At 43.7% G+C, this 16,427-nt stretch overlaps 1 protein-coding gene across 1 annotated transcript in view; it reads left to right on the top strand.

The window, feature by feature from the left end:
* The first annotated feature begins 476 nt into the window (after positions 1–476).
* erfl3 (Ets2 repressor factor like 3) overlaps positions 477–16,427 on the top strand; it is a 51,783-nt gene continuing 35,832 nt past the window's right edge. The window contains 1 exon segment of the mRNA XM_069142398.1: positions 477–1,289. Within this exon segment, the coding sequence (XP_068998499.1) occupies positions 1,268–1,289 (22 nt within the window). The 5' untranslated portion in view covers positions 477–1,267.

Here is a 16,427-nt window from a genome sequence, read left to right as displayed (position 1 = left end):
GAACAAACCACATTTTTATGTGGAGGGAAGTAGTCTCAATTTATGAATGCAGAACTTTTAGTTGCATTGAAGTTGTCATATCTGAAAGGTGGCTCACCTGATCAGATATGGAGCAATGATATGTTTTAATTTCCTGTTTTCAGTATTATTCACTAACTGACGCTTTCACGTTATTTTGCTGGTTTAATAAGTGTAATTATCCTGATATGAACAGGCCTAATTACCGTAATACCTTCACCCTGATTGACGTAGATGGACACAGCGAGCAGAGCTGCTCTCGCGCTTCTCTCTCGATTCGCAGGATTCGGATGTGATGTCACCGCGGCAGCGCTCTCTGACGGTCTCCCAGGCAACGCCGCGTGCTGCAGTGACGCCAGCCAAAGGCCCCGGCTCGTGTTGAGTGGGCGTGACTCGCCACGTTAGCCCCCCCCCCCCCCTCTCTCCCTCCCTCCCTCCCCCGCTTGTCTCCCGTCAGTGTGGGCGGGACCCACTCAGAAGAGAGCGAGCGAAACACGACACCCCGAGGACGGTGAGAGGCACGGGGGGGGAGGAGAGAGTAGCACTGAGTGGTGTGAGAGTGAGTGGAGGACTGAAAAAAAAAAAAAAAAAAAAAAAAAGTCTGCGAAGAAAGAAGAGGCTCCTTTCTAACGTTCATTTCTGTCAAAGAAGTAGCGGAGCTTTGCGGCGGAGGGATGTCAAACAGTGACGAAGATGCGGTTGAGACGGAGTAAACAGCTACCGGACAGTTAGCGAAAGAACTTGTTAGAAGAGAAGAGAAAAGGCTTCTTTTTTTTTTTTTCTTTTCTTTTTTTTTTTCTTTTTCTTTTTCTTTTTTTTTTTTTCCGGCTTGGCTCGTGTCGGGACGGTTGGCCGTTTTCCGCGCCGCAACTTGAGCAGATATCAACGCTGTTGCGAGTTACGGGACGAGACGAGGAACACAACGAGGTCTGTGGCAGACAGCGAACCTTTCGGCCGGTTTTGGCGGAGAACCGGGGAACCGGGGAACCGGACCGAGAGAGAGAGAGCAGAGAGAGAGAGCGGCGGCTCGAGAGAAGAGAGAGCCGCTGAAGCAGAAGCTACAAAAGTTTGCCGTGTTATCTTCACCGAGTTTCCCAGATTGGAAACCAGAGCAGGAGGAAGAGGCCGACAGAGTGACTTTTCTTCTTCTTTTTTTTTTTTTTTTTTCCACAAGCGACTTCGTGGAATTCATCCAGTTTAGCAATCTTTAGCCGCTTGCTGTTCTGCTAAAGTAGCTAAATCAGCGAGAATGAAAACACCTGGAGATAATGGTAAGTTTGCAGGACTCACTGCTATGATTTTTTTTTTGTTTTGTTTTGTTTTGATAACATTGTCTTTCTTGTTTACTTGTCGCAGCCGTGGTCGATAAAAGCTAACAATAACCGCACTGCTGATTAATTCAAAAGATAGTTAACTAGCAAACACCCGCTTCCAGTCGCACGATGAAAACCTGTTGATTTGAGTTGTTCTCGCGGGTCGGGGCGACAGTCGGTGGTTCCGCTTGATAAGTAACTAAAATCTGGTGCAGGTTTAGTACTGTACTCCGGTTTAAGAGGAAGTGGTTAAACTACTGTACAGTTGTTTAAACGACATCCTCTGTGTCACACATACGACCTAATTTCACCATCCAGCACCTTAAAAAATGTTAGAAGCGCTCGATACGAGCGCGTTTTTGTACCGAAAACGAAAAAAAAAACAAAAAAAAAAACCCCTCCTCTCCTGGTGGTGTAGGTGATTGGATCGAGGCAGGTACACACGGAGCAAGCTGATATTAACCTAGTAACTGAGCAGACATTTGTCAGGTACTTGGCCTGTCAGCTTATTGAAGTGAGTAGGGGGAGATTCCCGGCAATCAGCTGAGGTCTGTCTGTATGTGCGTCCGTTTGTCTTAATTCCTGAAATGCTTGCATAAGTTTGCTCTTGCTCCCTTCTCCTGAAGCAATTTTTCTTCAGAAAGAAGGAAGTGGAAGTGGTGTCATGTGTGCCATCTGTGCACTTTCATATTTGAGTGTCGGCCATAAACTATTTGCCTGACATCACTCTTTCTTAACGTGACAAAACTGTATCTGTTTGAGTTGTTGCAGTTGGCATGATTGAACAGATTTCAAGCCCAAGTAGATAACATCTCTTGGTGTTATGGAAATAGTATTTGGTCTATTTCCCTCTGTCAAACAAAATATACATATTTAATCAGTTGCTTCTCCAGCAGGAACAATGCGCAGACTTTGTAAGTAGTTACTGGTAAGCGTTTGGCTTAGGGCCATGTGTGTGTAACTGACAAACTGAGCGGTACCCCTTCCTCTCAGGACCTTCCCCTCCCTTCCCCCACCGTGTCCCCTCCTGACTCCCGCTGCACCCAGCCTCAGCCCCTCAGCCCTCCACATTCCTGCACACACACCCACTCCCTGCAGCAGCCCAGGAGGCTGCCATGACATCACACCACATCCCACCACAAGTAGCCCTTTTATTACAAGGAGCTCTGTGTTTGTGTGGCAGCAGATAGCTTAAGCTCTTCTGGGAAGGCACTAAAAATTGATTGTGCTTAGGTTATTTATTTGATGTATGCAGTTCGTGTGTGTGTGTGTGTGTGTGTGTGTGTGTGTGTGTGTGTGTGTGTGTGTGTGTGTGTGTGTGTGTAAGTAGGTTGGTTGTGTTTGTTGTCTGTCCATGAATGAAGGTTAATTGGTCCTATACTAAGGTTCTCTTGTATGATTGTTGTAAATTGTGTGCTGCCTTCCAAACAGTCTTATTTAACATTCAATTGCATGAATAGTTGTGTTGCCTAAAACAATTATTTTCATTCTTGACTGATGTTAATACATATATATATATATTTTTTTATAAATTAGCTGCCATAATAATGTTTATGATAATATTGATATAGATTTGAAATGATAAAATAAATCATATCATGACAACGGCCATACTCTGATATCTGATGCACGTGCGTGACTCATGCACAGCGACAAGTGTGGCTGAAAGTGTTTGTATTTTATGCAGAATCCGAATATCACTGAGTTCCTAAAGAACTGAGAGCCAATTTTTTTTTTTTACTTTTAATAAAAAATATTTGAAGGCAAACGCTTGCGTTTATGCTGACACATAAAACTATAACACTTATTTTGTTTCAATGCTGTTCTTGAAATTAAGAAAGTATTTTTCAGTATCATGTTATGTTGTTAAGAAAATTGTTATTGCATAAATACCCTAAACTGTAGTGATAATGTTTTAAAGCCATATCACCCAGCTCAAAGTATTAAACTCAAAGTTTAAGTCTTGACACTGGTAACTTAGTCAAGATGAGGAGAAGCGGGGAATTTTACAAGTTTTTAAAGAAGCTTGAACTAGTAAAGATTTGGCCTTTTGCTTGAAAAGTTACTTAAACTGCTTAATTAACGATGAAAATCCCTGCCGATTAATTAATTTTCTACCAGTCAGCTAATAAATTAACTAATAAGCAAACAGCCTCTTGTCCTGTGTTGCCAATTTATGAAATTTGATCACTTCTCTTGATTAGCTAATAGAATAATCTTTTCATCAGTACTTAGCAAACATAGAAATGCTCTCTCGGGGGGCCATTATCTAACAACAAATCAGATCTAATAGAAGCACCTTTAAATAGTTGAATTATTGAATTAGTTAATCTTGGTGGCCTGATCTGTCTGATCTCCTGCTGTTGCTGCATTTGCAATCAGAACTCTATCTTTAACCCTTTTAACCTGTGTGTATCCCATCATGTGGAAGGAACACATTTGTTGGATGCGGGAGGATATAAAAGTCTGGATATGTGTAGGATCAAAATATAATCAATCATTTTTAAACAGGATTATGTCCCACATATGATAAACTGCTGCCTCTATGAAGCTTACCTCTTTTCTCTCCAGCACCGGACGCTTCCCCTTGCACTTCTGTTTTTCACCGTCACTTTATTAGCCAGAGTAGATGATAGGATTTCTGCTGCGATAGAGAACGGACGTGATGGAGCAGGAAATGGCGGTGCCATATCTACCTCTGTTGTTGCTGGCGGAAGGGTGTTGGTTTTGTGGGGTTGGAGAGTGTCCGATTTTAATTTCTGTTCGTATCCAATCACTGCTGTATACCTGGTCTTTGTACTTGTTTGTTGTAGTGTGGGATTGGTTAGAGGCAAAGCATTCTACAGGTGGCATTAGTCAGCAGAGACGTGCTGTATATTATCTCATCTACTCTCACACAGTCACATATCCAGCTTTGTGTGTACCTCAAAGGCTAATGATTGATTGAACTCTGGTGATAAGGACTTACAGAAACACATTAATAACTGCCCTATTGTGTGTTTCTCCCTTCCTAATATGTTATCCACACCACCACCACCACACTCTGTGATCTTGAGCTTTTGTAGTTCACCGGTTTTTCCTCCATTCGTCCCCAAGGGATACAGTTTTCTGTCCTGCCACCTCTGTCCTGCCACCTCTGTCATTCTTCTTTCTCGCTCTGACGGGATAAGGACTGGTGTGTGTCTTTGTGCAACGGAATTGCATAGAGGGACCCCTGGCTCTGGAGTGGCCATTGTGCGAGTGTGTGTGTGGAGTGCGGGACAATGGCTGGGAGAGGGGCAGGGCCTGGGACTGATTGTGTGAGGACTTGTGGGGCCAGGGACCTCTCATTGTGGTAATAATGGTGCGGAGTAGCTCATAGTTTGCTGGCGCTTTTGACACATGAAGAGACCGCACTTCTGCATGTGTGTGAAATGTGTGTTTGAGTGTTTAGAAAAAGTTGGGTAAATTTGGGCATCCATTCACCAATTACTCAAGGAACTTACTTTTAATGATGATTGCTGTTTTGTGCTCTCTGCCTCCCCAGAGTGATTGACATGCCATGGAGCTCTGTTACCATTTATTCTAGACACACACACACACACACACACACACACACACACAGACACACAGTCCGGCTTTATGATGTGCCTGGGCAGGAAACAAAAGGGCAGCTTGTGAAGAATGAATTGCGAGGGAATATTTCACCTTTTCCCTGTGTGGGTTTATGCATGCGATTGTGAGCATATGCTTTTCAATCTCAACCACCGCTGTGATGATAAGCGTAGCGATTAGCCTTATCTGTGAAAACTAGCTTGCAGTGCTGACCGCAGCAAAATCACTACCTCCTACTATCCCAATGCAGTTTTACAACATTGTTTACGGGGTGGTGTCCCGCTGTGATCAGGATCAGAGAGCGCACTCAAAACCTGAAACGAATGATGTGCCACAGCAAAACTGGTTATCTTCCATCTGAAAAAAACTGAAGAATCTACTTTGACTGCTGGTGTGAACATATCAGATGTTAAGAATACTACTCAAGTTATTCAGCCAATTTTCCTGACAAAATTGTAGGCAGCCCTTTTCACATTTATTTAACGAGTGAAAACACTCCTGAGGATGTTGATTTTAATATTATATTTTAAGTGGACCTAAAACATACATTTTTAGACTCACGGATAATAAGAATTCCCAATGCAGCGACAGCGTGGCCCTTTTCCTTGTCACAACAGCCCTTCATAAAAGTTTTGATATGGTCCACTGTGATGCTAAGTTGACAAATGACTTTTGGTCGAGGAGGCCTTCGGTTGTGGAAATGTCTGTATTTAGCCAGGAATGTGACCAAAGGGAACAATGTGCTCAGCCAGTCGACACTAATGGACCTCCCCACCATTAGTCCTGTGCCGCCCTTGACCAGGGAGACCAGAGAGACCACAGTCAACAAGGCGGCATTACCCTTGATGGCCCCGGCCCTTCTGACCGCTGTCTAGCACCGCTCCAGACCCAGTCGCCCCCTGCCTCACAGACCAACACATTAACCATAAAGTCCTATAGATTATCAGCATCTGCATCCTGTTTGATCAGCTGCATGATTGTGAGGTCTGACAGTAAAAAAAAAAAAAAACTCAATTCACTTTTTACGCTTAAAACCCAGCTGCAGAACTAAATAAATCCTCGGGCCATTTATGTGGGTCTGTGATGCGAGTTCAGCCTAGTTTTACTGCGATACCATTGGTTGTAGCCTCTACGTGACCCCATATTGACTTTATTGGTCGTTGGTCAGGGATGGTAATGGGGTAGGTCTGCATGTCTGAAAGGGATGTTGACTGTTGACAGATAACTTTTAACACTTTCAAAGAACATGTGTGTGAGTACACAGACACAGAATGCACACGCTGCTGTTTTTTATTGGAATTCTTGGACCTCCCACATTCCTGCTTAGAAGGTTAATAGTTGCCGGCTGTGTTGCATTACACATGAGGGGAAAACACAACAGTTACTATCTCTTTAAGCCTATTCTGAGCACAGTCATACTGATATGCAAAGACATGTATGCACTCATACGGGCATATTTTTTTTAATACCGCATGTGGATAATATGACTGAAGCTGATTCAAGAATGTAGAAAATAGTGTCTGTTATTTTAAGAGATGAGACGTAATATTTTACCAGCTTCAAAATGCACGCACACACACGCACACACACACACACACACGCACACGCACAGGGGTCTCTTTTCAAATGGGTATCAAAATTCATTTTGAGAATGCAGTGAAGTGTGTTGGTGTGCATGGATTGACCGGCACTGTTCAGCAGCTGTCTGTGTTTGCGCATGCATGTGTATTGTAATGTAATATGGGGAGTTTACAGAGCTACTCTGTTGTGGAGGGGACTCGGTGTGAGGTGCAGAATGGCATGTTGTTGTAAAAGAATATGAAGTGTGTGTGTGTGTGTGAAGGAGGGTGGGTTTTCTAGGTGGGCAGCTCTGTAAAGGCATTACTTGTGAACAAAGCTTGTACCTCGGTGCTTGTGGGTGTTTGTAATAGCTTCTTGGTGACGGTGGCGCCACTGAAACTGATCTGAGTCTGATGACACACACACACACACACACACACACACACACACACACACACACACACACACACACACACACACACACACACACACACACACACACGTGAAGATCAGGTAACTCTGTTCCTCTGATCCTTCCAGATGAGAGGTATTATGTTGGATCCTCACGACACAATGAGCTACCCTTTAGGTTAGAGGCTGGACTGTCACCTCTCTGTGGTATAATCAGGGTGTAAGCACTTGACAGCATTGTGTCAGTTAGTCAGTCAGTCACGAAGGTACCTCTTCCCTCATCCCTAACAATGGCTAATAGCTGCTGCACCACGCACACCACATCCGCATGGCCTGTTGCACTCACACATAGTACACGCATACAGAGTTGTATGTGGTCGTCTTCTGTTGATGCCGCAGCACCCACTGGTTGCTGTTTTTGCCAACGGCAGGCCTCGGACGAGTGGTGTTGTAATCTATATTTCTAATCTTCTTAGATTAACCCCAATAATACCGGGCATGCCGAGGGCCTCTTTACAGTAGGGGATCAGCACACAATGTGGCTGTTACTGTACTGTACTGTACGTACCAGGCAGGATCAGAACAACAGGAGCTTCTATTTACTGTAAAATGACAAAAAAAAAAAAAAAGAACTTTGAACTCCTCGCAATCTTTTAGCCTTTTATGTAAGGTGAGTGTGTTTATGATATCAGTATATGCAGCTGTTAGTCTGCTCTTGGGCTGCATGGTAAATTGTTTGCATGATAATAATCTGTTGTGTTTTTGACTTCTGTCATTCTTCATGTGAAATAATAGACATTTGTCCGTCTAGATGACATATTACTTTTTTTTGTCTTCTTTTGCTATTTTCAGTGGTTTTTGCAAAGAGAGTGTTTTTATCAGTATGTCATTTTTCCTCCATGTTAATTGTAAAAAAAAAAAAAAATTAAACTTAATGCGTGTATGTGTGTGTCTGTCTACAGGTGTGTAACTGTGGTAAGAGATTGGGACTGCCCCACTGTCTCAGGCTCTGATTTAGGGAAGTAGTGAGTGGAGCTCCTAACCCCTCTCTAACCCTTTAAGTCCAGTGCAGTCAGCAGACACTCCCTGCAGAAAGGCAGCAGTGTTTGAATAGTTCCTCTGGCTATTTTTATCTGGGAATCTGCCTCTGTGCTGGACCCATGGAGTAGGGGTGCAGGGCAAATATCTAATCTAATTTTGGATGATGGGAAGTCACCAAAAGGACTTCTGTGCCACTTACAGTGTTGATATTTTGTGTGTGTGTGTGTGTGTGTGTGTGTGTGTGTGTGTGTGTGTGTGTGTGTGTGGCTGTGGCTGTGGCTGTGGATTTAAAATGCTGTCTGGCGCCAAGTTAAACTTTCTCTCTTGTCACCCTTCTCCCCTCTTTCCCCTCCCCCATTCCTCCATCGTTTTTCCTCGCCCCTCTCTCTCCTTCCCTTCACCCCATGTAAGGAATGCCAGATCATGTTTAGGTTTTTCTTTTTAACCAGTCTTTCCTCTTCCTTGGTATTTTGCTGTGCCGGCTCTGTCTGTCCCTCAGCCTTTACCTTGTTTCTATCTCATGTTCAGACCTGTTCTCTTTTGTATGTCGGAGCTCATTTTAAACTTCAAGCCGACTCATCGCAGCCTATGTATGAGGGTGAGAACATTATGTGCTGTTCAGGCTGCCGTGTCAGTTGTAAAAAGTGTATCACTGTGTCGACAAAATTTCCCAAACTCTTGTTAATGGAAAGATTGAATCTGTGTAGGCATTGTTAACTATGTTTTTAGTTAACACCCCTCTAATGCAACCAAAGCTGTTTCAGCTCTCTCCTCCTTTGAGCACAGGCAAATGGTGCAAACTAACAGCTGGACAGTTTGCAGGTGTGTACGTACAGATGTGACATTATTGCCAGCCAAATGTCACTCTGTCAGGTAGCAGTAGCAAGCTGTGTGTGTGTGTGTGTGTGTGTGTGTGTGTGTGTGTGTGTGTGTGTGTGTGTGTGTGTGTGTGTGTGTGTGTGGAAAGAGATAAGTGGGGACATCCTCTGCCTTTTATCAGCCACTGCTGCTTGATCTAATTTCATCTTTCTGGACAACCCCATAAGTAAGCACTGTCTTTTATACTCAAGATTTAGAAGCACAAACCTTCTGTCTCAGTCCAGATTAGACCAATAAGTGCTTATCTACCGTTTGCTGGAATCAAAGGCCTGTTTCTGAATGCTGCTCCTTAGCAAGACTTTTGACTTTTCAGCCAGATGGGGCCATTCTATAAAGTGTGTGTGTGTGTGTGTGTGTGTGTGTGTGTGTGTGTGTGTGTGTGTGTGTGTGTGTGTGTGTGTGTGTGTGTGTGTCAGAGAGTGAGAGTGTGTTTTCTTTTTCAACTGACTCTTGTGTGTTTGTGCGCACACAGATGCACACGTCCCTGTTGGGGAGTGAAACCTTTTTGAGCATCGATTGACCCTCCCATCCCACCATCCTCTCCTCCCTCTCACTATCATTTCTGTGTCACCAATCCATGGACTAATACCCCAGTGGCAGCTCCTCTTCCATTAGCCTTCTCCTCCTCTCCCCCTCTCTCCTGCTTCATGTCACCCTACCCTGTCTCTTCTTCTTTCACTGGACACCCTGATTTACCAGCCAACATAACTCGATGAGTAGATACAGAATGGTTGTCTACTAACACGGCTCAAATCGTATAAAAAGCCTGCCAGCCACTGTCTGACTGTACCAGCAACGGGCTGGCTGGCCTTAACAGCGCAGACTTGGCCTAAAAAAAAACACCAAAAAAAACAACCTACAAATAGGAGCTCAAAGTCGAGTGCAAATTGTCCTCAGTGCATGTAGCAGTTTGAACATGTATCTGCACACACACACACACACACACACACACACACACACACACACACACACACACACACACACAGCCTTGGGTTCCTTCCAAGATGTGTCGTCACGGGCAGCGTAAAGTGTGTTGGATTGCACTCTCAGCAGGACAAACATCGGACTCTATTTTTTCCCACTGGGCATCGTCTTCTTAAATGTTTATAAGAGTTCCTCGCTCCCTTTCTTGGCCCTCCATGTGTGTGTTTTGTTTGTGTATCGTGGCCTGAGAGGAACTGAATAATGCATCGGATCATTGGAAAGGTATTTATAGGAAAAGCAGTGTGATTAAACTTTAATGACAGAGATGGCCATCAGTGCTGCACATCATGTAGCATATTTCCGCCAAACACACGTGTACACAAACTGCTGGTACCTGGTTCATCTCATCAAGTATTTCTCAGGGAGTTTGTTCACAAGTGAGTGCCTTGTCCAGTTTTATATGGTATACCACTCTCCACTCTTTCAGCATCTTGTCCCATCTCCCATCTTGTCCCAGACACACACACACACACATATACATATATATATATATATATATATATATATATATATATATATATTTTGACTTTTTAGACAGTTGTGCTGTCGGTCATTTGCTGACATTTCATAAATTATTAATGCAGGAGAAGTGCTAAGCTTACTCGAGAATAGGGATTTCCATCGGTACGTGTCTGTAGTCTGCAGTTATTAATTTAAACCGTTCACTGTGGTTGTTTTCTCCGTGCATGTGACTGCGTCTTGACCATGACTGCACAGATGTGCTCACATACTGAAATTACAAATCTTAAAACCATAGATGTGTAGTTCGAACGGAGAAAGCCCATTTCATTTCTTGAACTAATAATGGAAATGTTAGGCTACAGCACCTTTCTTGATGCAAAACGGTTCCGGCATTAGGCCCATCTAATTTTGGCAAAGTTCGGTTCATGGGAGTGTAAAGAGGAGCAGTGGTTTTCATTTTATTTTATTTATATATGATGTCATCACCCAGATATTTTTCTTAGTGACAGTACAGAATTTCGATGCTTGAGTTGCTGCAAAATAAGCGCACGTTCAAAGCTTTCATGAAGAAAAGTTATACAATTTGTGTGATTTCACGTGAACATGGCTGGAGTTCAGTTAAGGAAACATCTACAGGAAACATCTTGCATTTCTGTTGCAGGGTTAAGCAGCTTTCTCAGCCCCCGCCGTCTGCGTGTGTGTGTGGCAGTGCTTTGTACAGTAGCCCTGCCCTTGGTCACAATAGTTTTATCCATGTCCATTTTTAGCATCAGATGTGGCCCAGGGAAATTACGTAACAACCAGGCAGTTGCACGCGGGTGGGCACACACACACACACACACACACACACACACACACACACACACACACACACACACACACACACACCTACTGTACATATGCGCACAGCCATTGTTATTTTAGGAGATTAAGGCCTCTGATGTGGAGAACAGTGAACTAGATCCCCTGACCAGTCACAGGGTTAGAGGGAAAACCAAAGCAGGGAAGAATGGGTCAAGCGCATGCAGAGGGATCTTTAAAGCCTCAAGTGAAGGAGGAAAAGGCAACGAGCTTAACAGGAGCAACCGCAAGTTTGATGGTGGACGAGACGGTGGGAGAAAGGTGGTTGGTCATGGTAGACTGTTAGAGAAGGATAGGGGGGTCTCTTAAATCCAGATTAATACAAATTCAAGGTAGTTGTTATGCTTATCACTGATTAAAAATCTTATCAACATGAAGGTGTACATTTTAAGGTTTTGTGATTTTACCAGATAGTGGGCACATCATGTCAGTCGGGCTACTCTAGGAAATATTTAATTTAAGAGATGGCAACGTAAATGTTGAGCGGCAAATCAATTATGTATCGTGGCTGTAATCAGACAGATTTTATTCACATATTTTTTTTTTGTCACATGGCTCATCTGGTTTTCAGCTGCACGCATGTAAATTCGTGGTAAATGATAATACTTTGTATACACGTTGCCTTGGAAACAAGACCTGAGTGCAGCACATACAGCCTGCTGAGAGACGCCAATCAAAATATTACACTGTTGACTGCAGGCTACAGAAGGAGTGCATAAAATGAATTAGAAGTGCTATAACTGTAATTTAGTGAATTGCTTTTGCCCGTACACACACTAGGGTCTTTGTAGTCTCTCACACACACTCTCCAGCTGGCCCCCAGCTAGTATCCTCACTGAGAGTGTGTGGGCGTTGTGTTAGTAGGGTTATTGTGTTCGTCTGGCCCGAGAATTAGCCAGGGTTCTGCGTAAAGGTACACTCTTTCCCTTAGGTTAGTTGTGAGAGGAGGCAAAGTGCCGAGGTGTGTGTGGGAACGTGGGATCTGTGCGCGTTTGGCTTTAGATGCTTAACTCCAGATTGCCAAAATAAAAGATATCCAGTGGTGATTCCTAAAGTGTTTGCCCTAAGTACACCCGGTCACCATGGTGCGTTACACACACACACACACACACACACACACACACACACACACACACACACACACACACACACACACACACCACATCTGGCTGAAAAGTCAAAAGTCTCGCTGAAGATCACCATTCGGAAACAGGCCTTCGACTCCAGCAGTACTTTGAATAACTGGATTAAGGTGACGTCTTGATTTACAGAGTGTTTACATGATTTACCCAATATGATTTATTTAAAGATGTGTTTACATTGCAAATTTATACCAAAAAAAACCAAACAAAAAAACTAGGGAAGGAATAATACGGGACAAATGCTGGTTTGTTGGTGTTGTTTAGATTGATAAGGATTATTTAATTTTCCACAACTGTCATCCTCGACACACTCGTCATTGTGTACACAGTTTTAAAGCACAGACAGACATCAATACATGCACCAATGATTTTAGTGATTGAAGATTCAACTCCATCTCACTCCAGTTGCTGCCATAAATTGAGTAAGATAACATACTTCATATTTTCTTGAAATTGGACTGATTCCCGTTAGCTAAATCTGATCATGCTGTAATTGGTAGGAGTGTGTGTGAATGTATTGAGTTTGATCTGCTGTATGTGGGGGTATTGTGCAGGTGTAACTGTAAGCCGGTGCAGCTGTCACTTCATGGGAACCCCCCTGCTACTTTACACCCTGGCTGGATGATCTGGGCCATTTGAATCAGGACAACAGTTTGCAAATATGCTGTCTGTAATAATAAGTGCGTTATGATCTTTGTGCGCGGCATGTAACTGAGAGGTATCATCTTTTTATGTTCACACACACACACACACACACACACACACACACACACACACACACACACACAATAAGGTAGCACATCAAATTATGAGTTCCGCTGAGTGGAGTTAATCGTGTGTGTGTGTGTGTGTGTGTGTGTGCGCGTGTGCGTGCACCCAGCTCTTACATAACACCAACTAAGCAGTATATTGATGAAGGGGAGAAAGTACATTGCTGTCTTTCTCTCTCTGCCAGTCAGTCTTTTATCTCTGGGAACTTGCTTCCGTCTCCATCGCTCTTTCATTTCTCTTTTTTCCACTTCCTTCCTTATCATATTTTTTTTCTCTGTCCCTCTCGACACCTGTTATTTTTTCACTCGATATACACGATTTGCCAAGAAAGACATCTAAAAATCAGGTCCTTATTGGGAGGAGAAAATTACAACAACAACTGTAGTAATACTACACAAAATACGTAAATCCAAAGTAAAATAAGTGAGTATGGTCATTGTGTAGCCCGCAGCCTCGTGTTTTTTTAATAATATAAACGTTTATATCACTTTCTATGAAAAGCAGCAGGACATTTGCTTTGGGAGTGATCAGTGGTTTAAGGTGAACATGTACCTTTCTAATTCTGGATTTTAGTCCAGCCGAGGTCCTTCGTCTTTAACGGCCTCCCAGTACTTCCTTAATGAACTCTTTAATAAAGGTAAAACTGTTTCCCCACATGACTTCCGCAATGTAATACCAGTTGCGTAAACGGTTCAAGCCATCAACCTACATTCTTTTGCCTACGTCGGCCTCCCCTCAATATTGGTCAACAGCAAATTAGAAATGAAATAGGCCCCAGGACAGACACTTCTGGAAAAAAAAAAAAAAATTCAAAACAAATGAAAACTGCCATGCAATCAGTTCAAAGTAACTCATGCCACACAGCATAGTGCTAAACTCTTCGCTGCCTCATTTAAGGAAACGCTATCAGTTTGTTTTTGTCACTGTCAGTTTTTGTCAGTGTAGAAATGCGAGTTTAAATTGAACTAAATAAAAAAAATGACAGCCTTTAATGAGTCATAATGATGATATCTTACTGTCGTTTATATGTGCAGTTCTTCATTCAGCACGTTTAAATTCAAGCATGAAGAGTGTTTTACTTGTATTGCATTCACTCCCCCTGCCTGCCCTTCTTAAACTGGCAGGCCTGTCAAAACTACCCGGTAGATTGAATGGGGAACACAACCTCATACATGTTGATCAAGAGGGCCATAATGAAACCCAGCATAACAATAAGATTGACCTTATATGGAGTCTGGTATTTCTAGGATATGAGAGGACTGGTCTCTGTCTGTGCAGGGCAGCTGTGTGTTTACAGCTGAGCTCATTGCCTTGTTGTGCGGATCAGCTGTCATTGTCTAGATGGGAGGCTGGCACCATATAGTACCTTAAGGTACATGTTAGCAGGCTGCAATGGAGCTTGGTCATCTTGTAAGGTCGGCCGCTGCTGCAAGGACTCCTGCCACGCACCTCTGTCACTCTGTCACTCTTCCTCTCTTGCTCTTCATCTCTGTAGTTTGCTCTTCTCTCAAGTTACATCATCATCAGCCTTTCTCTCCCTTCCTCCCTCTCTCTGGCTCTTGCATAACATCCAGCTTTATTTGCGCCAGCTGAGGATTCTAATCTTTCCCACGAGGCAGAGCGCGAGAGCAAACCAGGAGAGGATCTAGGCAAGCCGACCTTTCGAACCTGCCTGTGTCTCGTTAACTCAATCACTCCACTAATTAATCTGGTGTAGGGCTTTCTTTACAGACACCACCAACACAGTGTTAAAGTGTGAAGGTGTTTCTGTGGTTGTAAAGATGGTTTTCTCATTGTTGATGCCTTCAGTCTGTCTCATCAACTGTGTGTGTGTGGTGGCATGTGTGTCCCACCCTCTGCTTCATTGTAGTCGGTGCGTCATCTCTCTGGAAAGCCTCTTGCTAACTGGGAGAATAAGTTGTGGTTTACCTACACAATCCTGCAGTTGGAGGGAACCCACTCGCACAGGACGCATGCTTTTGCACAAACACGGGAGACCCTGATGATGTGCACATTCCACCATTGCGGCCAAGTATGTTTAAGTCAATGAAACCGAGCGCCGACTTGGCTTCAACCCAAGAAGACATAGTATTACCGTAAAACATATGCGCACTGGCTTGTGTGTGTGTGTGTGTGTGTGTGTGTCATCAGACTTTGCATCATTTGCAAATACTGCATGCAAAGCAATGTTAATTTGATAAAGTCTCCTTCTCCGATTTCTCTAAATCTCTCGCGCGCATACGCGGCGGCCCGAAGACAGTATGCTGGCGAGCTGGCAGCGACGGTCCGTGCGAGGTGAGTGTTACGTAAGGCTGATCAACACTACTTAATCAGCTTTAGGAGACACGCTTTAACAAGCTGACCAAGTGGGGTGAGGGGTAGAAGAGGAGAAGAAGGAGGCAGGGAGGAGCAACACGGGAGCAAAGGCTTGATGGAAGAATGGAGAAAGTGAGTTAAGGGCGAAAACAGTTTGGGGGGGGGATGAGAAAGTGGTGACAGGCGGTGACACGGTATGTGTCTCTTGTCCGTGTTTACGACGGGATAAACACGCGCACATAAACACGCTGCGCTCTGCCCTCTGCGTCCCCCTCGCTGCCCACTGTGACGCACCGCGGCGATTGCCAGAATGCTGCATGTGTGAGTGCCGTGTGCGTTTGCGTGCCTGTGTGCATGCGCGTGCCCGTCTACGGCCGTGTATGCGCGACAGTGCAACTTTCTTTTTTTCCCTTTTTCTAGACATTCGCCCTGTCCATTCCAGCTGACCGTGTGGATGACGGCGTCCGATCCCGCTAGTCAAGACAATGAGTCTTTTAGTTGGGCTGCTTTTCACAGCACACACATGGAGCCTTCTGTTGTCAGAAATCTGATTTTTTTTTTTTTTTTTTTTTTTTTTTTTTTTTTTTTACAATCTGCGTTCAACATTACAACAATATGAATGTTACATTTTCTGAACCGGCCAGCGTGTGATGTTGTCAGTCCGGTAGTCTTTTGTTGTGGTGGAACATTTGGACATTGAGAGGTGAGCCCTCACATTTAAAGTGGTAAAAGACAGAAAAGAACTAAAGCAAGCCTGCCTTATTGCCTGATTAAATCTTTGTCATAACTTGCAATTTTCAGAGAGTGTCTGTTCCGAGCTCGAAGGATGTTGTTTTCGCTAAAACGGAGATTATGAAAACGGTAATAAGCAGATGGCAAAACGGGAGGAGAATATCAATTGTAATAGTTGGTCAATGGCAGGTTTATACAAGCGGTAAACAACGACAACAACGTCATCGATTGGTTTGTGAACAGCCATTATGAGGCCTTGAGTTCAGATATTTGTCGTCGCCATCTTGCTAGTTTGGAGCCAGAAGTGACCCTATTTAGACAAGCTGGTGAAGAGTGAACGCTA

Source organism: Embiotoca jacksoni, unplaced genomic scaffold, assembly GCF_022577435.1.
Source record: "Embiotoca jacksoni isolate LCO1_2020_lvr unplaced genomic scaffold, fEmbJac1.0.p SCAF_11, whole genome shotgun sequence".
Lineage (NCBI taxonomy): Eukaryota > Metazoa > Chordata > Actinopteri > Embiotocidae > Embiotoca > Embiotoca jacksoni.
The sequence above is the reverse complement of the archived record's forward strand: the minus strand, read 5'-3'. Positions and strand labels throughout refer to the sequence as shown.